Source organism: Chaetodon trifascialis, chromosome 1, assembly GCF_039877785.1.
Source record: "Chaetodon trifascialis isolate fChaTrf1 chromosome 1, fChaTrf1.hap1, whole genome shotgun sequence".
Classification (NCBI taxonomy): domain Eukaryota; kingdom Metazoa; phylum Chordata; class Actinopteri; order Chaetodontiformes; family Chaetodontidae; genus Chaetodon; species Chaetodon trifascialis.
In genome coordinates this window covers 25,438,575-25,464,122 of record NC_092056.1, presented here as the reverse complement: position 1 = coordinate 25,464,122, position 25,548 = coordinate 25,438,575, and the positions used below count along the sequence as shown (strand labels likewise).

Sequence of the window (25,548 nt, the reverse complement as noted above, 5' to 3'; positions counted from 1 at the left end):
AAATCCAAGAAAACGTGACTTCTCTTGCGTCCTTCCACGGGGAGGTGAGAGGTCAAAGAGTTAATCCTAACTATGCTTAAGTTTGTCTAAAACTGGAGCTAAATGGCTGAAATATGCAACATCAACATGGATATTTAAAGCACTCGTGAGCAACATGGAAGAAAATAAAAGCCGGACATGATAGGAGAGGAAGAGACAGAGACGGAAAGATGTGCAGCAGCACATTACACTAATGGACATCTACTGTGGTGCCGTGGGCTTAGGGCGGATTAGAGTTTACCACGTCACTAAGAACCCACAAACACACACATGCACGCACACAAACATACTTGAATCAACAAGATACACACAACAGGGTAATCTGCTATACCTTGGTTACATCTATTACACGGCCCCTGTCATGGGGGTTGCACACACAGTCAAAAGAAATGTATAAATGTTAACATCCATGCCATCAAAGGTCCTCCATATATAATCGTTTGTGTTTATTAAAAAAAAAACAAAAAAAATTAATTAAAATTAAACAGTCTGCGTGTTGCGCTGCTCCAGGCTGTATTTTTAGACCAAGAGCTCCCTCTGCTGGTGTCATACGCCCATGCGCTCTATTTTCTTTTAGCTGGGAAGTGATGTTCATGGGCCCTCCACCGATTTTACACAAGGATTGCTAACAGGTAGCTGACGTAAGAATCGGATTTGTTTGTTTGTCTGTTTTGATTGAACTGAGTCTTTAAAGGCAGTGTGTTCATCTCTGTGAAAATCTATATTAAACCTATGCCGAGATATATTAGCTTTTAAAAGCTATAGTAACCATTTCATTGATAAAATGTTTAATCCTATGAAATACTCATATGTTCTTATATTGCTTCCTTAATTATTTCTGTTTTTCAGCAAGAGAACGACAACAAACCTAAAAAAAAAACAACAACAACAAAAAAACAGTCAAACAATGGTAATGTAAGCGAAAAGTGGGCAAAATAATGATTATTTATAGTAATAAGTGCTTTAAATATCTGTATTACATATAATTATAACACATTTATCACACAGTTATTGAGTCAGATGAAAATCAAAATCCAAAACACACTCAATCATAATTTTTTTTTTAATTTATTTGATTTAAGATGTCATACATTGTCATATTTCTGAATTATACATGAAAGAGTCTAATATCGTTTGCCAATATAACGAAATATGTAGAGTTTGTCTGTTTATTGCATTGTTGTGTTCGGGATACACACAGTCTACAGTAACAAGCTGCACTGAAGGCCATAAACTTTTTCTCATTCAGACAGAACTTGGAAAACAAATATTTATAACGATCTTTCAAAGATTATATTGCTTATTGTCGAAGGCAAAACGCATACTATATAAATATCACGTGATCAAGATACGGACCTATCAGCAACCTCGACATAAAACTTTCGGCTATCTCCGTCAGTCACGTGACTGTCGATGTCCTCATCGTGTCCGTCCGTCCGCCGTCTCTCTCTTTAGCATACAGGTCAGTTAGCACCCAATACGGTACGATGTTCGGAGCCGTGTTCCGACTGTCAGCCGCAGGGGCCCGGACTTTGGTTCGGTCACGACCCTGCTACTCAGGTAGGACTGTCCGCTTTACAGCCGCCCTGAAATTAACAAGTCTCTTGAATAGAGGTGACTATATTAAGCTCGCTCGGCTAGCCGCCTGGCTTAGCTAAGTTACCGCTATGTGTGTACATGTGAAAGCTAGCTTCGGGTGACATTGACTTATTTTTATAGCTGGCTATCCTTGTGGCCTTGAAATTAACATTTTACTGTATTTCCACCTTTCATTAAATATTTTAAATGCAGAGGCGCGAAATGAATTTCAGCAAAAATGACACGACCTTGTGATGACCCTCCTCAGTTACTTCAGGAGTGTCAGTGACCGCAGCGTGTACGCAGCTGGTATCAGCCCGCTCCAATGTCTCACTCAGACCAAACAGTTTCTTATGAATGGTCATATAATTAAAATGTGCACATAGTTTTCTACGAAAATCTAGAGTTAGTTAGCTCTGTCGTCATTCGTCAGCTTGCATTCACGTTATGTCTCATTCATGCGGTCCCAGCTGATAAGGTGCAATCCACTCTTATTAGTTCAAGGAAACAACATGTATATATTAAATATTAACTATAACCAGCATTATGCATTATGATGATTATGATAGCGTCAGTGTAATGTGTTGGGGACGTGAGATAGAGATGAACTCAGATATGTTACAGAAAAAAAAGGATTTGGAGTGAAGTCAGTTCCTGTTTGTGTGTGCCACATAAGAAAACATGTCATATTGTTCGTATTTACTTTGCCTGTGGTTCATGTTTGCGTTTTGTAGAGGTCTCATGACCAAGTATTGGTGTATTTAAAGAAACCCACCTCATACACAAAGGCACATTGATAGGCCTGTATTATAGACAGCTTATAAATGGGCTTCACAGACTCACAGCATGAACCGCACTGATGAAGAGAGGAGTTCCTTAAAGTGCTTCATGAACCTCCGTTGTGAATGTTTCCAGGGAGACAGTCTCTGTTCAATATTTAATACAGATGTTGTCTCCATTTTGTGATTAAGCTTTGAAAGAGGAGCTGCACAGTTAAGTTTTACACATCAGCGTATGTCAGTGTATGTTTTACCAAGTTATCTTATGAGAAGTTTTGACTATTTTCTTCTTATTCCACATCAGATTGTGTTATATTTTGCCGTGCTCACTGCTAATCGTACAAACTAATGTGTAAGAATAAAAAAAAAAGGTTTTCTAGAAAGACATTGTTTTGTATCTACATTACATGTATTTGTATTATCAGAAAAGGTCATGTAACTTCTTGAAATGTTTTTTATCATCACAAGTATTTAAAAATGTTAAAGAGATCTCTGTATCTGCCTCATGTTTTTCAGCTCCATTGGCCTCCAGATGTTACTCCCACGGCGTGGTGGAGACAGACGAGGAGTTTGATGCCCGCTGGGTCACTTACTTCAGCAAGTCTGACTTAGATGCCTGGGAACTGAGGAAAGGTGAATTCTCTTCATATTCTGATTATGTGTTCTTGGCCCATTGTTCCCAGTTTGGTCAGTGTTATTTTTCCAGTTTGGATTCATTTATAAATCACAACAAAATAATTCAGTCAAAGTATCAGACCTACATAAAGTAAGTTTGTCCTAATTATTTGTTTATTATAATTTTATCTGTGGTCCAGCAGTGGTGGCACTGAGATTTGATTCGTATCATTTTTTTCTGCAATTCTGTGGTTTCCTTTTCCATTTTTCTGTATTCTATGTTTAAGATTTAAGCACTTTTGTATGGGGTGGATCAATAAAATTTCCACAGTATCAATCAATGAATATCACTGAACCTGCTGCACGGTAGTGCGCGTGCCTCACAGCAAGAAGGTTGCCAGTTCGATCCCCGGGTCAGGCGGGGCCTTTCTGTGTGAAGTTTGCATGTTCTTCCCGTGCATGCGTGGGTTCTCTCCGGGTACTCCGGCTTCCTCCCACAGACCAAAAACATGCTCATTAGGTTAATTGATGACTCTAAATTGTCCGTAGGTGTGAGTGTGAATGGTTGTTTGTCCTTGCATGTGGCCCTGCAATCGGCTGGCGACCGGTTCAGGGTGTACCCCGCCTCTCGCCCATTGTAGCTGGGATAGGCTCCAGCCCCCCGCAACCCTGAAAGGGATAGGCGGTATAGAAAATGGATGGATCACTGAACATTGCGCTGCTTTTTATCAAACGGATCCTCTGCAGGACAGCCTGCATGTGCAGCCCAAATACACCTGGTAAGTGTGTGTGACGGAGCCTACTGTCATACTACACCTTGTTTACGATGCTTGTCCAGAAAGGGAAGCAGCTTTTTCATCTTTTCCAACAGAGTATCTGACTGTGCATACAGACATGAAGTCAATGAACTTGCGTCTTGTATGTGGCTACACTTCTGAGGATCTGTTGAAGGGCTGAGCACTTGCTAGCTCACTGCCTCTCTCTCTCGCTCACACACAGGCATAGCTCTGTGTGTGAGAGAGCAGCGTAGCAGCGTAGTTGTTTTTTTCTGTTCTTCCTTCTTGAGCGCTGTGAAAAATGGTATGGAAAACCCTGATTTTTCTACACTGCATCCACATTTTGTCAATTTCCAGGTTTGATTCTCACTGGAACATCCTATACCTGTGCTGCCTCTTCATGGGATTAATGGTCCATCAGATATTGCTTTTTCTGTCTGTAGTTTGCATTTGCGCTCCTTTTTATCACTAATTCATAGACTTTTTCTATTAATTTCAACCTGAAGGCATGAACACTCTGATTGGGTATGACCTGGTACCCGAGGCCAAGATCCTGGATTCGGCACTTAGAGCTTGCCGAAGACTGAATGACCTGGCCAGCGCCATCCGCATCCTTGAGGCTGTTAAGGTGAGCCACCATCCCTTTATAGGTCCATAGGGCCTGCCATAACCCTTTTCACTGAACTCACCACAAGTCAAGAATTTGTCTTTGTCACAGTTGTGCAGAAACAAATAAAAGGGATTTTATATTGTCACACGTTATGTGAAAAAAGCAGTTTCAACAGGAATAAATCAAAAATTGCACACAACTATTTTTTAAAATATATAATGCTAAAAATAACACATACCAACATATAGTGCAAAACCCCAAACAGCAAATGAATCTATATCGAATCTATATTGTTTGGGACTAATTGACTGCTTGCTGGCAAGTTTGTCAGTATTTCCTCTGGTAAAATGCTAATTTGTTGACATTTTTTTTGTGTGCATTTGTGTGTGTTTTACAGGACAAAGCAGGCCCTCACAAAGATATCTATCCCTACCTGATCCAAGAGTTGAAGCCCACCCTGTCAGAACTCGGCATCTCAACACCAGAGGAGCTGGGTATTGACAAGGTATAGACTGTCAAGGTGAGACTGCAGTGTACATTATTATTACATGTGAACTCTGACGGTGATGTGGCTTCCCTAAACACTAAATCTGTCCAGTGCTGCCTCACACCGTGTGTGTATGTGTGTGTGTGTGTGTGTGTGTGTGTGTGTGTGTGTGTGTGTGTGTGTGTGTGTGTGTGTGTGTGTGTGTGTGTGCATGCATGTACAGTAGATCGTGAATTATATTGCACAATACTCGCTTGCATCTGAAAATATCTTTTATTTCTCCCTTTCCTCAGGTCATTTGATACATGAAGAGATGACCTCCCCTGATTCTCTCCTGTCAAATATGTCTATATTGTTGATTAAACCCATGCTGTCCTGTTGTGTACAAAATGGTGGACCTAATAAAGAAAATCAGTAATTGAAGAATGTGTGTTTTCTTTGGGTAAATTATTGAATGTTATATATATATATATATATATATATATATATATATATATATATATATATATATATATATATATATATATATATATATATATATATATATATATATATATATTGGACCCTTTTTACAGCATACATTTAGACTGATCATAGTGGCAAAAGCACAGGTGTTGATTCTCATTAATGCTGGTTGCATTCCATTTAGGAGTTCCCTGCTGATGTGCATGCTTACTCAGTCATAGCTTACTGGAATACTTCAATGGAATAGAGCCATTGTTCATGTTATTAGTTAAACCTTCTGCTTTTCCTGCTATAACAAGTTAAAATATCTGTTGTGACAAATGTCTGTTGTACATGGTGGGTTATAGACCATAAACAAACCACAACTACTTCTCCCATTTCAGTGAAGAGAAATACCCGCACTGCTCTGATTGATGGTTGAACTATGAGCACCAAAATGTCAACCAGTGTTTCAGATTGGCTGACAGCCCTCTCAAAGGATTCACCTCAGCTCTCAATGAGAGCTCCTCTCTCGTCCATCAGATGGCGACAGGTGGCTGGAAATGTCCAGCAATGCGCGACAGCATGCACTTTCGACACTAAGCGGAAAGTCAGTAGTAATTGCAGTATTTGTATATTTTGAAATACAGCACCACATCGTGTATGGAAAACCATTCTTCATAATGCTTCTTGATGTCATTATTCGCAGCTAACTACAATTTTATTTTTCAAATCATCACGTTTTAAACGGGTTTTCCTTAATTTTCAAGCTTCCTTCCAACATAACTTCCGTTTTCTATGTTGAACTGGGGACTGAAATGTAGTCACGCTAGTGAACGTGGCAGACTTTTGTCACGATGGTTTAGTGAACCGAAACTACAAAAGTTCTTACTTCTTGGTAAACATCTATTTAAGATTTTTTTTTAACTTACAAGACACACCCTTTGCAGAACTTTTTAGCGATGCAGCGTTTTATTTTGTATTTTTTTCCGGAAGTAGCATAAACCTTATCACTGCTAGCATAATAGCAAAGCTAGCTAACAGAAGTGCCTATGCCACCTGCCCCTGAGGAAAACAACAAAGTCCTGCGCTGGTGGGACGCCTGTCGTCATGGCTGTGTCGTGGTGTAAATTGTGACAACAAACGCCGAGATGATGAACGACATTATAGAAGAACCAGAGAAGGACACTTTACTGGAAGCGCCACCGGAGTCACAAGTTTTGTCGGTAATGTCAGCCAAGGCTAGCTCGGCTAACGCTAGCTTGTTCATATAAACTGGGAGGCTAGCTGTCTACCCTAGCCTGTGATTTCTGACAGTTGTTTAGATGAGACATGCTTTTAAAATTAGTGTCGAGAGAAAAGGTTTCGGTAGTTAGACATTGCCAAGTTTGACTGTAAATGACATCGAGTGAGATTAATGGGCGTATAAACACGTGAAACTGATAATGTCTTCCTGTGAACCGAAGGGACAGATGGAAAATTTGTCGGGGATTTTCGATTTTCAAAATGTCATCTGGCGGGTGAAATTTGGGGATTTACCACTGGAGGCAGACTTCACCTAACTCAGAAACAAGATCAAAATGAGTCGCTCAACAAGAAACAAAATAATGTTTCTCATGAAGATTATGATTGAACCACACGGGAGTTGCCTTAATTGTTTCTTAAGACACATTTAGCCATTACAGCTTGTCATTTAGTTATATTATTGTCTTGTCACTGCCTATTTGCCTGCCATGTGTGAATATGAAATACAGATGATCCCTCATTTCTCCAACCTCAGGGGCCCATTAGTGGCACAAGACCTAAGACCGCTGATGGAGGAATCAGGCCTGTGGAGAAAAGAGGACCTTACATCATGTCCAGAGCTCCAGCAATCCACCTTAAACTGCGTAAGCATTTTCTTGACTCAGCATAACCAATACACAGGGCATTATTATGCCTGTCGGTAGGTCAGGAGCTTTTTCATAATTGTTGTTTTTATGAGTTCAGCTGTGGTTCATACTGTTGTACACAGCACAAAATGGGGCAGCAAAAAAGTGCTGAAAGTGCAGTTGGCAGGACAGCAGAGCCTGAGTCATGACATTGATGAGGTCAGTCGCCCACAGTTTTGTGCAGTCTTTGTGTATAGAAAGCAGTCTACAAGTCACCCTTTCATAATGTAGTCCACTGCCTCCATCCATCACATCTAAAGTCCTGATGTGTTTATTTTATGTGGATTAGAATATCCTTCTTAATGTAAACTGTCAAGGTGTCAGCAGCAAACATTTCTGCACTTCATACCGCTGACTGACGGCTGGTCCTGATTCCATTTGACGTCAACAAAAAAAGACTTAGTGTAGCTGTACGTCCGTGCCGGTGATGGAAATGCTATGGATGTGGAGGATTTCCACACAGAGAGGAGGAGGTGTTGGGTTTGACGCAGGGGAAAGGGACAGTAGTCTGAATTAGATACTTATTTCTCAGACTCATCTGTGTGAGTCTGAAGTATGTTCTCACTCCGCACTGTAAATGGAAAAGGAAAATGAAATATGCGGTGGAACCAGTTTATCTGATGGATTCTTTAAACATTACTGACTTTTGGCATTGAATTTGATGGGAGATATGTGTTAAATCCAACTTGAACAAATGTACTTTAATGTTCTTTCAGTAAACATATTTGAAAAAAGATTTTGTTTAATTGGAAAGACGAAATGGTCTTCATCACCAGTTTGCAGTCTTGACTGAATCTGCTGCCCCCACACATCACAGCAGCTATTCTGGGCCTGTTTTCACCATTATCCCAAAGTAGAAAATTAGTCTGAACTTGCAGAAAATGAATTCTTGAAATGATGCAAATTTGGTTTTACTTGTGAAGAGGGATGACATATTTGATCAATTTCCCAAAGGTCAGGAAGTCGTCCTTACCTCCTCTGAGGCTTAGGGGAGCTGCTTTAACCTGTTACTATTACTAGGCAAGAGACAGGACCAGCATGCAAACAAATACCTGCAGTGGAGAACGATTAAGTCTTGTTTTAAATCAACAACCAGCTTTTTACAAATGTATAATATACTACACTGAGATTAGAGTATTTTTTTCAAGACTTGACCATCATCCAGTCAGTCCTCGTTAACAAAAAACATGTGTCTTGTTATTCACAGAGAAACACAGGGAGATGGCGAGGAAAGCACTGAAGAAGAAAGCCCTCTCACCAGGACCTCCAGTGCTGCATCAGCCCAGACAAGGAGGGAAGAGGTAAGGAGAGGAGGCATGAGGAGGAAAGAGGAAGCTGCTGTTTGTGATGTCACAATAATGCAGGGGAAGACATGTTTGTTTTGCACAAGTTTTAAAGTTTCTGCTTTTGCTTTTAGGACGGTGAAGTATAACAAGGGCTACGCTGCTTTGAGTCAGCATGCTGAGGACAGTTTGGTTGCACTGGACTCAGACAGGTGAGGTATACAGGGGATAACATGGTTGAAGTCCTGCTATATGCACTAAATTGATCACTGGAAATACTGTTAACCACTAAGAAGTGACAGTAGGCTTTCTTTCCAGGCGCAGTCCTCTCTTTATCAATACCCAGAATGCTTTTCTCACATGCTTACACATCGAAAAGATTCCTCACAAACAAAATCATGCTGTAAAATGATGATTTAGTCTGTTTGTAGAGATGCAGTGAAGTTAAGCGATCATTTTAGTGAACATGCACAAGTTCATCAGAGTGTATCAGCAACATATGTCCCAAAGGAAAAAAAACCCTTTTTTTTGTTTTTCCACTCAAAGAATGTTATGAGGAGCAATAACTCATTTTACGTGTGCAATCAGGTGTAATTACAGATTAGAGTCACACGTAATGTCTGGGTTTAAGTCACCGTTTTATAACATAGCCATTAAATCACGTCACCTGGACATTTACCAGTTCCAGTTAGAATTCTGCCATTTTTACTGTCTGTCCTACTTTTCCTAACAGTGATGAGGAGATCGATTTCGAGCAGTACTCCTCAGGATACTCCTCAGCCGAGGTGAGTTAGTCCTGTGACTACATGGACATTCACATGTTCTTTGAATCTCAATTATCACAGTCTAACTGGCTGGGTGAGTCTAGCTGTGCGGGTGTGCAAAAACCAGTTTTAGCTGATAGTGTATGTTCAATGATAATTGGTGTTATTATCAACCTGGGCTTTATTTTTCCATTTTGTCACTAACAGAATGGCAAACACTTAACACACCGGCTTGGCTTGTCAGATCAGCACTCACAGTTATACGTGTAACTTTGAAATCCTTGCAAACTCTTGACAATGCAACTATTCAGTGCCTGTGGAGAAAATAGCATCTGTCTGCACGAGAAAAAATGAAAAATGGCCAGTTTGCACATTTGCACCGCAAATGAGCAAATCCCAGAGCAAAGGATTTGTTTTTGACCTCATCGTTGTAGCCTCTGATCATTTCTTGACCTTGAATGTGCAGCCAGGTGTGTTTACCTTTCAGCAGAACTTTAAATTCAGTCTTACTTGTTTTCCCACATTGCTGTTGAGGAGACTCGCAGGCCCCCATCCCAGCTTCATATTTCTGTTCTAAATTTGAAGGGGGCCGGGCTTGGGTGATTCTAAAGTAAATAAATAAAAGGTTTACCTCCACTGTGACATGACTTTGTAGTGGCTAACAGTAATGAAGAGAGGTTTGCCGGCATCGCTGGCAACCCAGCTTGACCCCAAAACTGGATCTATCATTGCTCAGGTTGCTGTTTCATTTAATGTCCAAGTGCCTCAGGACAGTTTAAGTGAGCTCATAACACAATTCTGAGTATTGTTGTTGACTTCTGTGGCTTTCTTCTGTCGTAAACTACACAGCCATTGTGGCTTGAAAACACCTCACTTCGTGTTTGTTCACATTTTTTGAATATCACATTATAAACAGTATTTTGACAGCAGAGTAGAGTTTAACTGCCACAATTAGAGTGTAGCCAACGTGTTATTTAGGACCATAATGAACATCACACGTACGTATTGCTTTCATCCTCCGTATTTGAGGTAATGTGATTTAGCCCTCTTGCAAAGGGAAGAGGTAACTAAACCATGAAACATATTTATTTAGTTTGGTTCACAGCAGCAGGCGTACTTGAAGTAATCATGGGGTATGAAAAGGTCACTATAAACAGATTAACCAGAGTGAGATGTTTACTAGGTTTAGCCATTTTACTCTGATGTGTGTGCGTGTGTTAAAGAGGTCCGTCTCTTTGCTCTCCAGGTCCATCCTGATTTAAGCAGGCAGCTGCTTCAGGACGGCTACCGTCTGGACGAGATACCTGATGACGAGGACCTGGACCTGATTCCGCCCAAAGCCATGGGCTCCTCTGTGTGTTGCTGCTCTGAGAGCCCGTCCTGCTCCATGCAGTGATGCCGGTGCCGTGACTCAGACCTTACAAAGGCTTGACTCCAGCTCCTGTCTGTGACTTCAGTCACTGGTGCCTGAGGCTTTCTTTCTGACCCAGGACCACTGCAGTGCTGCCTGAGGACTTCCAGCTCTGAAGCCAAACTCCAGTTTGTGCAGAACCGCCTGCACGGAAAACGCTCAACACACATGAAAACGCAGATGGACATAAGAACAGGCCTTATCCACTGTGACCCCAAAGCTTGATGTTTTTTTTTCCTCTTCATTTTATAGGACTGCATGAAAAGCTAACTATGACACTGCTCCAAATAGAGTGGCTGAATAATTCATCATTTGGGATATGTCCGCGGTGACCCGATGCAGATGTTTTTTCCGCTCTGGTGGAGAGCTCTGCAGCTCTATAAGCATGACATACAGACACGTATGGTATATTGTGCTTTCATTTTCTGGCCCCTCTGTGAAGTAGAACTGTCCAGTTGTCACTTAACCATTGACATTCCCTGACTACAGTCGCATTAACAGTTCACTTAATCTGTCCGCAAAAATGACATTTGCGTTATATTCCAAAGTGAGATGGAGTGTGTGTGTGTGTGTGTGTGTGTGTGTGTGTGTGTGTGTGTGTGTGTGTGTGTGTGTGTGTGTGTGTGTGTGTGTGTGTGTGTGTGTGTGTGTGTGTGTGTGTGTGTGTGTGTGTGTGTGTGTGTGTGTGTGTGTGTGTGTGTGTGTGTGTGTGTCAGAGCTGAAGGCGATAAGCCCGACTCCGGATTGTGTTACTGGTTCGCTCAAATCCTCTCAGTGTAGAAGATATACTTGGAGAGAAACTGATCATGAGAAGTTGTTCTCTAGCGTGTGAAAGAGTGATCCCTACGCTTACCAAATGTTACACTACGGCATGTGACACAACATGGAAGCAGATGAGTTACTTAAGTGCTTTGGTAGATGAACCAGTGACATTCAATTAGACCAGAGTTTATAGTCTTTGTATTGTAGAAATACGTTTTATTCTAGAAACCAATGTCTGCCACTTAAAAAAAAAACTGTTCAGAAAAGATTGGCTGTAGAAAAGCAAAATATCTGAGATCATCTGAAGACATTGATTATATTTATGGTTAGAGATGTATTTGTTTCGGGGGGGGGGGGGGGGACACCTACCAGGATCTGATGTAACGCATCTTTAACACATCAGAGAGTGTGGTGGGCAGATTTGAGTTACATCATTGTATTTATTTATTTATTCTTTTAGTATATTTGTTGGGGACACTAAAAATAGTTGTCACAGGTTAAAACCAGATTTGCGTAAAGGCCAAGGTATTTGTCTCCCCTTGTTATTTGTAAAGTATATTTACATACATCAGTTTAACCTGTGTTGGGAATTATTTTCTTTTTGTGTCATGATGTCTGTTGTTTCCTACACATTAGACAAACGTGTGCAGAAAATGGCAATCCTGAATCTTAAAAGCAGTAATTATTATTTGCGTTTGTTTGTCATTTTTTTTAAAAAATGTACCTGTTCACTTGTTACAGTCTGGGTCATATTTTGCTCTTGATTGTTGGTGTTTATTTTGAATCTGTGCATTAACAGAAACGTACAACATGAGAGTGAGTGACAGTGATCACTCTCCCGGGAAACTTTGTGTGTGTGTGCAACTGGAAAGTAATTTGCCTTTCACATACATCTAGAAAAATAGAACTGCACAACTCTTTAAAGTGCATAGAGGTTTTAAGTGCAGATAAATGTATAGCTGCTGTTTTACTTACCTGCAGACCACTGTTATTTCTCATGCTGGCTGTTACAAGGTGTAACTCTGTCCTATATATACATTTTATAGCAGACCACTTGACCACCATGAAGAAGCTAAGGACTGGAAAGAGTAAGACATTTTGTGCAAGATAAAGTAGCAACCAGATTTGTACTTCACAGCTGAGATGCATCCTCAAATTCAGATTCAGGAAGTGGATTTTGTTCAAACCTCTGCAATGAAAATGTTCCATTATTAACATGAGTCATGTACACTATCTCCTCACAGCACTCTGTGGTTGTAATGTGGGTGATTTAGGAATAAAGGCTGATTCTACTGTTACACAGAGTGTGAGTAACTTGATACAAGTGTGAGGTAAATGCTTTAAGTGTAACAGCTGACCCCAGGCCTGGCTCTGCACGATGTTTTTATGTACACTAATATTGCACTTAACACCAGTGGTCAGTAGCAAGTACACTTGACTCACCTGTACTATGCAACTATTGGGACAATCTGCTTGTTATACAACATTGTGATGATGTAGTGTTATTGAGTGCTAACTGCAATAACTGAAATAGTTATTTTCTAATGGTAAACACTAGTCTTTTTTATTTGATTGTACTGTTTATTGGTTTATATTATTAAATAAAACTATTATCTATACTTTTATGTGTATGACTGATTTTAACTATTGAGAATCATTTCTGGTAGTGCTGTGAAAAGGCAGTGTGTCAGTCTACCGTTTTGATTATGGGATGTGAATGACTTATGTTTGTGGTTGATAAGAAGCAGTAACCACTGAACGTAGTGATCGTTGTGTCCACGGGAGGGCAGCGATGAGCCGTGGTGCATCCTTAATGCAAAGCCGCTTGAATTATGCCCTTAGGTTGAGTCATTTACACATTGCATCATGGTTAATGTCACGTTGTGAGGCACTCAGAGAAAGATGTGATATTGGAAACGAATATAACTTGAGTATTTTGAATACCAGCCTCCACTGACAAAATGATTTGGAAATTGGAAATTCGTAAAGATATTTGTAAATGTATATTTATAAGTCAACAGATTGCACTCATAAATGTATTTGAGACTATATAACTCGTTCGCAATTTGAAAGCTTTGAAACGTAATTTTCTTTTGCTTGAGGTTTTATGTTGAGATTATGCGGCATAGAAGGCTCCCCACGGCTATTTGCGCTGATCTATCTGCAATTAGCTATTCAGAACACTAAATTATATGCTATACAATGGGGAAAAAAGCATATTGACACAAAAATTAATAGATTATACGTAAATGTCCTTCGTAAGAGTGTCATGAAACTGAACAGGCTGTGAGACTTGTTGCTGTCGGTGGGCGGGCCTAAGGCTGTTGTACGCCATGTGGGGGGTGTCAATTGAAGGGGAGGAAAAAAAAAACGAGTGAAGGGAGTTACCTCAGCGCTCTCCGAGATATGAGATCTGGCCATTTTCCAGTCGTTCCCCTTTTCTATTAAAGAAGAAAATCAGGAAAATCAGCGGGGGAAGAACGCCAGAATCATAGTCACGTTTGGAGAGGTCGTCCGCAAAGAGCACACAGCGGCGTCCAGCTGGTGAGCAGTCTACTGTCTACGGTGCGTGCACAGCGCTTCTGCCCGCGTGCGTGCGCGCGCGTGTGTTTACAAGCGTTTGAACGGCTGCCACAAACGAGGGAAGAAGGAGGATAAAGCCAACGAAGAAGGGATGGTGGACAACTCAGGCAGTAGTAAGGCACAAATGGTGAGTCGTGGTCCTGCTCGGCGTCTCTCCTCATTTAACTGACCCGTAACGAGCTGAAAAGACTCCGAAAGACGCAGTTCGACCGTCTTGAGTTAGTGTAACGTTACGTTTTCTAAAAGAAAAAGAAGAAAACACCTTCAGAGCTAATTTGACTTGTATGGTGGGTTACTTTTCACTTATTTTATAATTTCACGACACTGTAATGCCTTTTTAGAAAACACTATAACGTTTTTTGACGAAATTTGCTTGTTCGTTCGTTCGCTCTTAGTTATCCTAAAACCTGTTGCGCTTAACGTAAGTTATCCACGTATTTTGAGGATGTGGTTGCTAGCTAAATGCGGAAAAGGTGAATAATTTTAAAGTTTTTGCGGATATTTTCCATCTAAATAATTGTTCCATTAAAATGACTGGAGGTCACTTTACCCTCCCTTTCCTTTAACACTGAAGTTTGGAAGCAGTTTATCTCCCTCTCGGGTTAACTCGTTTGAACATTAGCTGTATAAATGACCATTTTGCTGTTCTTACTAAAACGCAGTAGTTTGGGCTAATGATTGGCTCCGTCCTCTGATAAAGGCATATAAACATTTTATTGGATTTGACCGGTGATAAATCACTGTACTCCTCTGGCGAGAACTCATAGTAATGCTTTAATCATTCATTTTTCTTTTTTCCCCTCTTCTCTCTTGTTCGATTACATAAGAGTTTTTCGTGGTTGGCTGCTGTGGAATCTTATTTTTTAAGGCGTAACATTAGCTGTGGTATCTGTGTGAGTCCATCAAGCTTAAAAGTGTTCTTCAGGGTTGCTTTGGCTACTTTCTAATGAGCCTGGTCACATTACTGTGGTATCAGTGTTTTGTAAGTGTGAGTTTTCTTCGTTCATTGTTTCTGCTTTTACACATGCTCAGGTCTCTGAGGTAAAAATTATGAGCCCTGGCCATCAGGAAGTATACATATTTTCTCTGTTGTGACGCTGAGGATTGTCCAACTTTTGACTCAGTGGCACTCGGTTCAAACACTGACTCAAGTGACTGGATAGACGGAGTTCCAAGTTGACAAATTTTACTACGACATGAACCTGATGAAAACTATGAGTTTAGATCATGGTTTAGATGTTTTGAGTGTTTAAATTGAGCCCCTATGTTTCCATTATAACTTTGTTTTTTTTTTTGGGGTGTTCATGGGTCTTGCACATGTCTCATTTCATCCTGTATAATGAGATAAGCAGGTAATTAGATTTCAGTATATGGTAGGCCATCCATAACTCCCTCTCTTCCTCCCACAGCCCAGCATGTCTCAAGAACCTGGTGTGGCCTTTCCTCAGAGCACCTCTACAGGGGGGATGAAGCTGGAGGCAGTAATGGAGCAGCTCCAGCGGCAGCAGCAGGCCCGACTGGAAATGGAGCGCAAGGAGAGGAAGCTGCGAGAGGCCCATATCATGTATGCTCAGCAGGTTGCTGCCCAGCAGGCCATCCTGGCGGCTGCCCGGGCTTCTGGGGCCAGCTTCATGGGCAAAAGCCTGGCTGGAGGGGTCCCTGGTGGTGGGTTGCCTCCTCGGGTGTCCAATCAGAGCAGTGTGGACTCGGAAAGAGAGGACGACGAGGACAGAGGCCGGGATTCTGGGGATGAGGATGACGACAATGAGATGATGGAGGGGGATGAGGGCAGTGATGAGGACGAGGGAAGTGCCAGTGGTCTGGAGTTCCTCCGCAAGCAGACCCTCGCTTTGCAGCAGAGTGCCTCCCGTATCCCAGCCCGTGCGTTTGGCAGTTACTCTGCATCGGCACCCCAGAGGGCTGCGTCTCCACCTATCAGAGTGAAGCAGGAACCAGACGAGGGCCTGTCTCCTGCGGGGCCACACTCTGCCACCTCTCCTAATGGACAGGCTGACTGGGGCTTTGATGATCACTTCAGACAGGTTAGTTCTCTGCCATTGCCTCTTGCCACACTGTGTCTTCCTTGTTACATCTGTTCCTGTTTTGGTCTTTTCCCAGTTGTCTTCCAACTTTGCCCCTCAATCTCAAACTGGCTTCCTGTCATGCGTATAGAATCAGGCTTACTCTATCTAGAATGCCTTTTTCATTGGAAGATTTCCCCCAGCCAATCTTAATATGTCTTAAAATTTGTGCTGTCTTTTTCTGAAAATGTAGTGAGTCATCACAGAGCAGTTGGAAGGATGAAGGTCTTCTATGTCCACTACTCTCCTGCTGAGTGTTTTGTTTGATTTCTTAGTGCAGCCCCCTGCTGTGAGGGACTGCTTAATCTTGTATGTGGGACAAACCTCTCCAGCAGTATCTTTGTGAGACACTTCAAATCACTGTGGATGGTTGACCGCCGATTGGCTTTTGTGACTGAAAATCCTTCTAAGTGCCTCCTGGCAGAGGGCCAGAATGGGGCACAACGTGTTCACACTCACTAGTTCTCCCTCTCTCTGCGCTCACATTCTGTGTGCGTGTCTCTCTTTCTCCGTCCCTCTTGGCACTTTGCTCAGCCTTGGGTTTGGCTCCGATCCAGCCAGCGGAGTCAGGCAGGGCAGCTGCTGTGAGGCTGTGGGTGGTTGGCCAGGTCAGTTCGAGGATTTTGGGTGGGTGGGAAGCTTGGATGTAGTACACAGTAGCAACCAGTCACACCCCCCTCCAAGAGTTTCGGCTGTGTGCCAAGTGCACTTTCACTTGAAGGTAAATATTGCCTCAGCACAGTGTTACAGAACGCTGGAATGCCTACTGGGAGCCAAGCCAAGCTACATGTGGTTTAGCATCATAGCTTGGGACATAGCAAGTTAGATAGACCTCAGCAGGCTGAATGATATAAAACGCCCTATTTGCACAAGAGTGAGTTGTGTCAAAGGACATATCTGAGCTTGATCAGTGGGCTGAGGGTGCTGGACTGTCGTGTGTCTGGATTTTATTACCGTCTATTTGAAGCCAAATGTCAAGTTTGAATGGTGCTTCCCGAGACCACATTTCCAAATTTAGGGAAGCCGGTAGTATAGCGGTGGGAGGAGCAGCAGCAGCAGCAGCAGCAGCAGCAGCAGCAGCAGCAGCGGTGGTAGTAGTTTTAGTAGTATTTTTTATTATTATTATTGTATATCATCTGGAGCCTCTGCCCTCACAGGGATCTGCTGGAGATGATTAAAAACATCAGTGTATTCTTGGATATGAACGTTGTATGAAATGGAGTGTCACTGCATTGTTTGGGCTGCTCATTGTTTCTAGAGGTGTCAGAAAGAGTGGAGTAGTATTATTCTGTGAGGTAGCCGGGCTTTGTGTGAACACTGTCAGAACAGAAGATCACAGCAGCAAAGTTGTCGCTGACCAATGCCCTATCTGTGGCCCTGGTGTCTTTTATTAGGAGAGGTGGGCTGAACATGGGGGTTGGGGGAGGCATTATGGGACGAGAATTGGTCTGGCCTTTTTTTGTTTCCTCTCTTTTATCTTTCCTGTCATTATGTCAGCTCTGCAGTATTTAATGACGGCTCATCTCTTCAGGCAGTTTCAGGTTGCAACACGGTAGGGGGAGGGGGACAGTGGAGGCAGGGGAATTGTTTTTTTTTCTTTCTTTCGTTCGTTCGTTCTTTCTTTCCTTTTTTTTTTTTTTTTTTTAGATGTCATTGTCTTCGGGAGGCCAGAGACAAGCCTGGCAGATGCCACAAATACCTACCCCCTGTAACAATGCAGGGAACATATTTACTATGTTCTAAAAGCAGTGACAGGGGGAGATGGGATAACTAGTTAAAAGAGACAGATGTACAGAAGACCATTTACATGAACATTTACATTTCATGTAGTCTGTCATGTTGGGTGGAGACTTTTATCCAAAGCACCCTGTGGTGCGAATGACCACTCTCATGCTCTTGAGCAAAACATACATGAAGAATTTGGCTTGTGATTTTGTCCAGAGCAGCTTACAGAAAGACAAATGGGATAATAATGTCAATTTGTTTGTTCCCAAACATTTTAAGAAACTAAGATTATTGGAAATTTTAGATGTAGCTACTTGGCAGTAGGTGGAAGATGAGTAACAGACTGCAGAATAAGAACGAGTGCATGTCCGTGTAGTAACAAGGTAATTGGTTATATGTAATTTGCCTCAAGCAGCAGCAACACTTGACAGACAACCTTTTGATTATTCTCTCTTGTGGTCATGTAATCCTGAAATCCTGAGAGTTGTGAGTGTATATGAGTGGTGTGGGCCTACACAGGTGGCGGGTGGGGGGGGGGCATGGGTAGCCAGTGTTTTTGTGTCAGTGATGTATGTGTGGTGACCTCAGCCCTGTCCGAAACAGCAGAGTAAATAATTGTCAAACAAGGGTTGGACAAAGGCATCACGTGTTGAGAGAGCCAGGATGGGCAGCCGGCCGGCCTCAGCACTATGGCCTCCACCGCAGTGGGACAGAGGCTGCATGACCCCTGTAATCCACCCCCCAACCCTTCTTGCTCTCACACACACGCGCCTATAGATCCTGCCACTCCTTGCGGTAATCCCCTTGTGATTAATAGAGTTTTAATCATGGCTGCAGAACAAAGATTGTGCCTCATGTCTCACTATATTGGTGTTGACATAGCTTCAGTTGGATTGGCGGGATGTTGTAACTGAGAGATGTTGTGTGGTATGCTACAGGTGGTGTGAGTGCAGGGACTTTTGTTCCACAGGTTTACAAGTTTCATGCTCTCAATGCTGTTTGTTCCTGTGCAACTCCACCTTCTGACAAATGAGACAGGGTGGAGGCAGTGAGCATAGTATGTCTACATTTGCATTGCTGATCACAGAGGAGGAGATGACAAGGCTACAAGACAAAAAAAAAACTATGAGTGCTTTTCTCATTACATCAAAGGGCAGAATAGTATGTTTTTGGTGTGCTTGCTAGGCATGAAACCAGGCATCCAGTTGACAGATTGCTGACCATATTTTAATTGTTTTATATTGGGGTGTAGGTGGTCTTGTGTAATGATATCCAATGATTCAGTGAAGAAAATTATGTAAGAATACTTAACATTACACAATTTGGTTCCCTCTTGCTTTGTGTCACATAGACTATCACAACAGCCAAGGATGTTAGGTTAATAAATTTTAGTTGTACTTTTGCAAGTTAATGTATTTAGCAGGCACAATGACATGAGGCTGGGTAATTACCCCCTGCAGGCTGATTAGGTTTGTAGTCTGTCATTTGAGCTAGATCAGACATGATATTAATCTGGCAATGCTGCAAACCTGGAAAAACCTGTCATACCATCATTTAAAGCAAGTAAAGTCAGTGCAAAAGCAGACCTCTCATTTGGCTGGCCACAGCAGAAGAACGCAGAACTAGTCTACAACTTGTGTGAGGCATACATTTGACACGGGCAAAGTGGGGACCAACAATGGCAACCAGACCACAGTAACCGGGCATCTGATGCTGCTGAGCCCTGCCATCATTTGCCACCGTCGAGCCCTTCTTCTACTTCTTCTTCTGCTGCTCAAGCATTGAAGCTTGTCTGTTGAGCGCTGTTGCATAATTTAGCTGTCGCCCCAGCAACACATCAGCCAGGAAGTGGGGAGCTGCATGGCTGCAGTGCAGAGATCAATAAGGATTGTGTGTAAGCTTTTAGAGGCAGGAATGTTTGGCCTCGTTTATGGTTCATTTATGATAAATGAGGAGGACATTGTATTTAGCAAATGGACTCAAGTTTTCATTTTGACAGTGGAATAACTCTGCCCTTGTACACCCACCCACCGCTGCAGTGTTTTTGTTAAGGTCACTGGTTGTGTGAGAAACATTCAACAGTATCACCAGTGTCTCAGTGGTGTTGTGGTGGCAGCCAGGAGGCCTCACTCCCTGGTGTCCATGCTGTATACGCCAACCTGACCTGGTTTCTGCTTTTTGAATGTTATGCTGGTTTTTCACATGCCATAAATGTCAGTGGGTTTTAAATGGCGTACTTAGTCTTATTCAGTTTACTGGACTTCCTGTTATGCTGATGTAATAAGGCTGGAATTGCCATCTGACCCCTGTTTGTACAAACCGCCTGCAAATGGAGGCCATTCAGATGAGGAATAATGAGGGAGGCTGAGGTCCATTAAAACAAGTTGCAGTGACTGTTCAGACTAAGCAGCATAGCTTTAATGTATGGGACCTGTATTGTCTCTGCCATGCTCAAACTGTTGAGCTGCTATGAACACTGGAAATAATGCATTCATACCACAATGAATGCATTATGTCTCATATTTTACCTGACTATTTTACCAATGATTGAAAGAACCAACTCAAATAGATATCTGTACAGTGTAAGTGCCAATCAATTCTTTAATTAACCTTTTCTTGCTACTTTTGTGTTGAGGTTTAGTGGTTCCCACATTTGAGGAGTTTTGAGCAGTAGGAGGAAAAGTACATTTAACAATTTAAGAAAAAGAACGTCTTGTAAATCATCACAAATGTGGTTCTTTGACCTTATAAGAGATATGATAAGGTAACGCTTTATTAATTCCCAATAGGGGAAATTTGCGTGTTACAGGCAGCAGCAATACTATCAAAAAGTGTAAATGTGCTGAGTAGGGCTGGGCGATATGGCTGAAAACTGTATCATGATATAAGTGTTTTATATTGGTCGATATCGATAATTATTGACATTTTTTATGACCTATTTAAAATAAGGACCAGGAGAAAAATACATTCAATTTAAACATTTTTATTTTAAATTTAACCTTCCTCTGATTATAATCCCCTCAGCTATCAAGGCAGAAAGGAAAGGAAATGTCAACACAACCATGGAAAACACTCAAATAATAAATGTAAAAAAAAGTGTAAAAATGTAAACAGAGAAACCTGAGACCTTTTTTCCTGCAGGTTTAGTGGAGGAAGTTCACAAGCTGATTCACCTTCTGGTGAATAAAATGTTTTCAGATATGTGCAGTGTTTTGTAAACATAGCGGAAACTGAGGTGGACTTGACATCTGTAACATACAAACAAACAAAACAAACAAACATGATAGACAGCACAGTAACACTGACTGAACTATAAAACGAGCCTAGACATATGAACAACTTTAGTCACTCTTCTTACTCTAAACATAAATGAACTATTCAATTATATTTTTATAGCAAGTGTGTTAAAAAAAAAAAGCACGTGTGAGAGATGTTTGTAACCTGGCTTCTCCACAGTGCTCAGTGAAGCATGTCTTTAGCTATATGATATGCCGCTGCCTCTGTTACGTCTTCGTGCCTTTTAGATGATTTGTCATCAGGCACTGAAGCAATACCTCTGCATGGTGGTCAGCTGCTTGTGCGGTGGTGCTGCGGTTGGCGGACGTTGGCGAATACGGCTGCGCTCCAAAGAGTGAGCGCGGCTAAGGTGGTTAAATAAGTTTGTGGTATTACCGGTCTTGGTGGGGACGAAAGTCTTGCATAAGTTACAGACCACATTGGTCTGACTACGGTCCGACTTATAAAATCCAAAAAACTCCATACTGGCGAGCTGACTTTCCCTGTTCTATTGACGATTTCTTCGCTTGCTGCAGCGCTCACTTTCTATTTCTCATCTCACTCCTCCCGGAGCATCAAACACGAGACAACGACATGGCGCAACCGAATTTGATACTGTTATATGATTGGCGTGTTAGCGTGTCTCTCACTGATTAGCGATTACTCCCTACGTTGCTCAGTTACCTGAGAGCGAGTGCCTTTGTTCATGCAACCAACCTCGCTTCGCAGCTTCAGGTTTCTTCCGACGAAGAAAAAAAAATGATCGAATGCTTTATCGAACGCATTTTTTACTGATATTGATGACATGTCTATCGCGAGACATATCACTATCGTTTTATCGCCCAGCCCTAGTGCTGAGGCTAGGGATGGGAATCGAAAACTGTTTCTTGTTGAGAAACGGTTCCCAGTGTTTCAATTCCTTGGAATCGTTTGCCAATTTTGCCAACGATTCCCTTATTGATTCCAGTGCACGCAAAAGATGTCTCCACGCACGTTGCGTAGCTCACGCAAGCTACCAAACGCTCGAAAGTTTGGTTACATTTCACGAGAAAAGGATGATAACAGGGCAACTTGGAGTGGATATTTCATCTAAGGGAGGAAATACTACCAATATGCAGAAACATTTGCACACACAGCATGCGATAACTTTGAATGAATGACGTTTTTTTGATCTGTTCCGGAGTGAATCTCAACCCAGCAGCAGCGGCAACGTAAGCATGTCCTCTGCTGTTAATACTTCAGGTAACTAAGTAACTAACACCGCCTATTATGTTAGCGCCATTTGCCTCATTGTAAAACCTGCTATTACTAACTGGGATCAATAAAGAAGCAGTCTAAGTCTAAGCTTCTCCTTTCACCGAGTGGATCAGGAGATCCAGCTGTACAGAAGCCTGCCCCCCATCCCCTGCAAGAATAATGTCACCCTATGGTGGTGGAGCAAGAGAGATACTGGCTGAAAGCTTTCTGTGTGTGCAGGCGTCCTTCACCCCATCTGAGAGGGTGTTCTCCACAACTGGAGACACCATAAGTCCAGAAGGATCGCGTATCCTTCCTGAAAAAGCAGATATGCTTTTTTTCTGTAAAATAATTGTTAATTCTTCATAGTTAATTTTTGCAGAATTGCACAATGCACAGTTTCATTGGACTTGACTTACGTAGTTTTATCTGTGAGTGCTCAGCTCATATGTTCAAAAATGTTGAACATGTTACTGGACGTTCTTGTGTAATTGCCTCAGAATAATTTATGCTGTATTTTGTTAATTTCTACAGAAGAATATTTATTTTATTATTATTATATATTATATATATATTATATATTATTATATTTATTTTCAAAACAAATTAATTTTTCTGGGGACCCCCAGCACCCCATCGAGGAGCCCTAGGCTGTGGGCCTCTTAAGACCTCACTGTTGGGTTTGTAAAGTCATGTTACTTCTAAACTAAACAAAGTTGATGCTAATCGACCTGTTTGTTTTCCTTTTTTCCAAATGAGAATCGATAAGGGAATTGATAAAGAACCGAATCGTAAAGCAGAATCAAAAACGGAATCGGAATCGTAAAAATCTCATCAATTCCCATCCCTGCCTGAGGCATATGTAACTTGAATCTAAATGGAACACTAATACATTCCCCAATTTCCTTTTTTTTTTTTTTTTTTTTTTTTTTTTACATTTGTTTGTTTTATTCAATTCGTTAACACTCATTGAAAAATGCCCCCTTCATTTCAACTCATTCACTTCAAAGTCAACTTTTTTGGTTTTCCATTGACAAAAGCTGTGGCTAGTACCTGGTACCTCCTACTTACTGACTGTAGTGGAAAAAGAAATCAAGAAAGTACCTGGTACCATCAATGAGTCAGGGCAAGCCTAGTTGCACCATGCAGTGGAAACAAGGCTTTTAATTCCTCACCAGGTTCTTTGTCAGCTGGGTGACTTCCTGGCTACAAAATCATAGTACTAATGACATTTGTGATTAATGGCCTGAACACTAAATGGTTAACCTCATTTCCAAATTTTCCATGGTTACAACACTAATCTGAAGACAGATTAGACTGGCTAAAGGTGTCTGATTTTAGCTCACTAGGGTGAAATTCCTCTCAACATTTTGGCCGACCTGCCATTTGTATCTCTATTCTTTCCCCTCCTCATACAGAACGTGCCATGAACTGTTTGCTCAAAACAGATAGAATTAGCATTTTACTGTTTAAATGTATTTATGTTTGTGCCTCAAGCACTTCAGTTAATTTGAATGTAAAAAAAATGCTTTTCCTAATGTGAGGTTTGATAGTCTAGCAATTTTAACAGACCAAAGTGGGATGTAGTTTTCACACATTCATTTAAATGCTGTGTTGCTCTGGGGTTTTTCAGTTTATGTTTGTAGTCCAGTGCTGTGTGAACCTTGCTTTGCCTCCTCAACAGCAGGCCTTGGCTGGTTGCGTTGGACAGATGCAACTAGGCTTTTAGCTCTGGACTGCCTTTTTCGGCACCATTTTTCTGATTGATGCTTCTCTGTGCTTAATGTACCCCAGCTTCTTAAGGCTGCAGTTGAATTTGTGTCAGGATGGAAACAAATAAGGACCTACAAGTGCAGTTAGTGCTACATAATTCTATTTTGCACTTCCAGTTTCCAGTAGAGTTGGTGTACAGGCAATATTGTTACATTTAACTTAATTTAAATTGTCTGTTGTATTTAAAAATAGTCACAAATGAAAGGTCAAAGGGAAGTAATACAATGCATGTGCTTGCTCTTGGTAATACTCGCTGGCTGTAATGACTAAATTTCCCCAGTGTGGCATCAATAAAGTCTTATCTTATCATCAAATTCATTATCACAGTGTCTATCCAAATAGCCTAGCCTGTGAGCTGCCTCTGACAACAATCATTTGTGATACATTCATTCAAAAAATCACATGTCATTGCTACTTTTGACCTCCCATCCCCATTAAACTGGTGACATTTTTGGCAGCCACCAAATGTGAATCTCCAGTATGACGGAGCTTACTGCTTTTTGTAGCTTTTTGGTGTAGAATTGCTTTCTTAAGTGATCTGAACTGATATTTTAGCATTTTTTATTGATTTTGGTACATTATTGCAGCTGGCAAACTTCTATTAAATGATCTGAAATTGTCGTGTGGGTGGGAAATTATGCACATGGAAATGGAAGTTTCAAATTTATCTGAATTAGTGTAGTGTGGTTAAGGTGTGATCGTGCTGGCAAAGACCAAGTATCATTTTGTGCTGACCTGCTCTTAACAGCCAAGTGTGGACGATTCCCCCTAGCCAGAAATAGAGGTATTGAATTTAGTAGGGAGATGAAGGGGGGAGGGAGGAGGGGAGGAGATGCTGTGGAAGGAGGGGAGGGGTTAATGGTCTGGCTCAACACACTACACTGCCCCACCCAGAGGAAACATTCCAGACGGAATTAAAGAGTTAACTCTTCAAACAGTGAACATTCCCACCAGGGGCTCCCAACAAGAGACAGGGGGTTTGATGGGGGTGGGTGGGTGTATGTCCGTGTTGTAGTCAGGCCCCTGATTGGTGATCTTTCAATTCATTTCACACTGTGTCGCAGGGGCTGTAAAAGAAAAAAGCCAAAGGGCCTGAATAGGAGGAGTTGGATGGGAGGGCCCACTAGTGCAGGCAAAAACGCTGTTTTGTATTTGTCTGCGTCCCAAAGGGCACATCTGCTGCTGGCAGACATTAGGAGGCTACTGGTGGTGGGCCCGGTCTCGTCACCATAGCCTGGTCACAGCATTAACTGGAAGTGTCTAGTCTGTCCAAATGATTCTGCCATCTACACTCTATGGAGTGTCTACTGATCTGGATTATGTTAGTGTGTTGTGTTTTTCATCCTAATTTTCATCCTCAGTGTTCTCCACCAAAATGAGGTGGTTTCCACTAAT

At 41.7% G+C, this 25,548-nt stretch overlaps 3 protein-coding genes across 3 annotated transcripts in view; all 3 read left to right on the top strand.

Annotated features, from left to right (window-relative positions):
- The first annotated feature begins 1,447 nt into the window (after positions 1-1,447).
- LOC139332177 (cytochrome c oxidase subunit 5A, mitochondrial-like) lies at positions 1,448-5,310 on the top strand. Its single transcript, XM_070963912.1, has 5 exons — positions 1,448-1,599; positions 2,913-3,029; positions 4,294-4,415; positions 4,795-4,917; positions 5,178-5,310. Exons 1-4 carry the CDS (start codon positions 1,527-1,529, stop codon positions 4,906-4,908), a joined length of 426 nt encoding a protein of 141 aa, XP_070820013.1. The 5' UTR covers positions 1,448-1,526; the 3' UTR covers positions 4,909-4,917; positions 5,178-5,310.
- A 1,027-nt stretch (positions 5,311-6,337) lies between these two features.
- fam219b (family with sequence similarity 219 member B) lies at positions 6,338-13,098 on the top strand. The gene is made up of 6 exons (XM_070966937.1): positions 6,338-6,554; positions 7,109-7,217; positions 8,467-8,560; positions 8,677-8,754; positions 9,276-9,327; positions 10,553-13,098. Exons 1-6 carry the CDS (start codon positions 6,480-6,482, stop codon positions 10,700-10,702), a joined length of 558 nt encoding a protein of 185 aa, XP_070823038.1. The 5' UTR covers positions 6,338-6,479; the 3' UTR covers positions 10,703-13,098.
- An 812-nt stretch (positions 13,099-13,910) lies between these two features.
- Positions 13,911-25,548, top strand: part of LOC139331692 (AT-rich interactive domain-containing protein 3B-like) — a 51,656-nt gene continuing 40,018 nt past the window's right edge. Inside the window, exons 1-2 of the mRNA XM_070963325.1 lie at positions 13,911-14,189; positions 15,472-16,104. Coding sequence (XP_070819426.1) covers positions 14,154-14,189; positions 15,472-16,104 — 669 coding nt within the window. The 5' untranslated portion in view covers positions 13,911-14,153. The remainder of the gene's footprint in view (positions 14,190-15,471; positions 16,105-25,548) is intronic.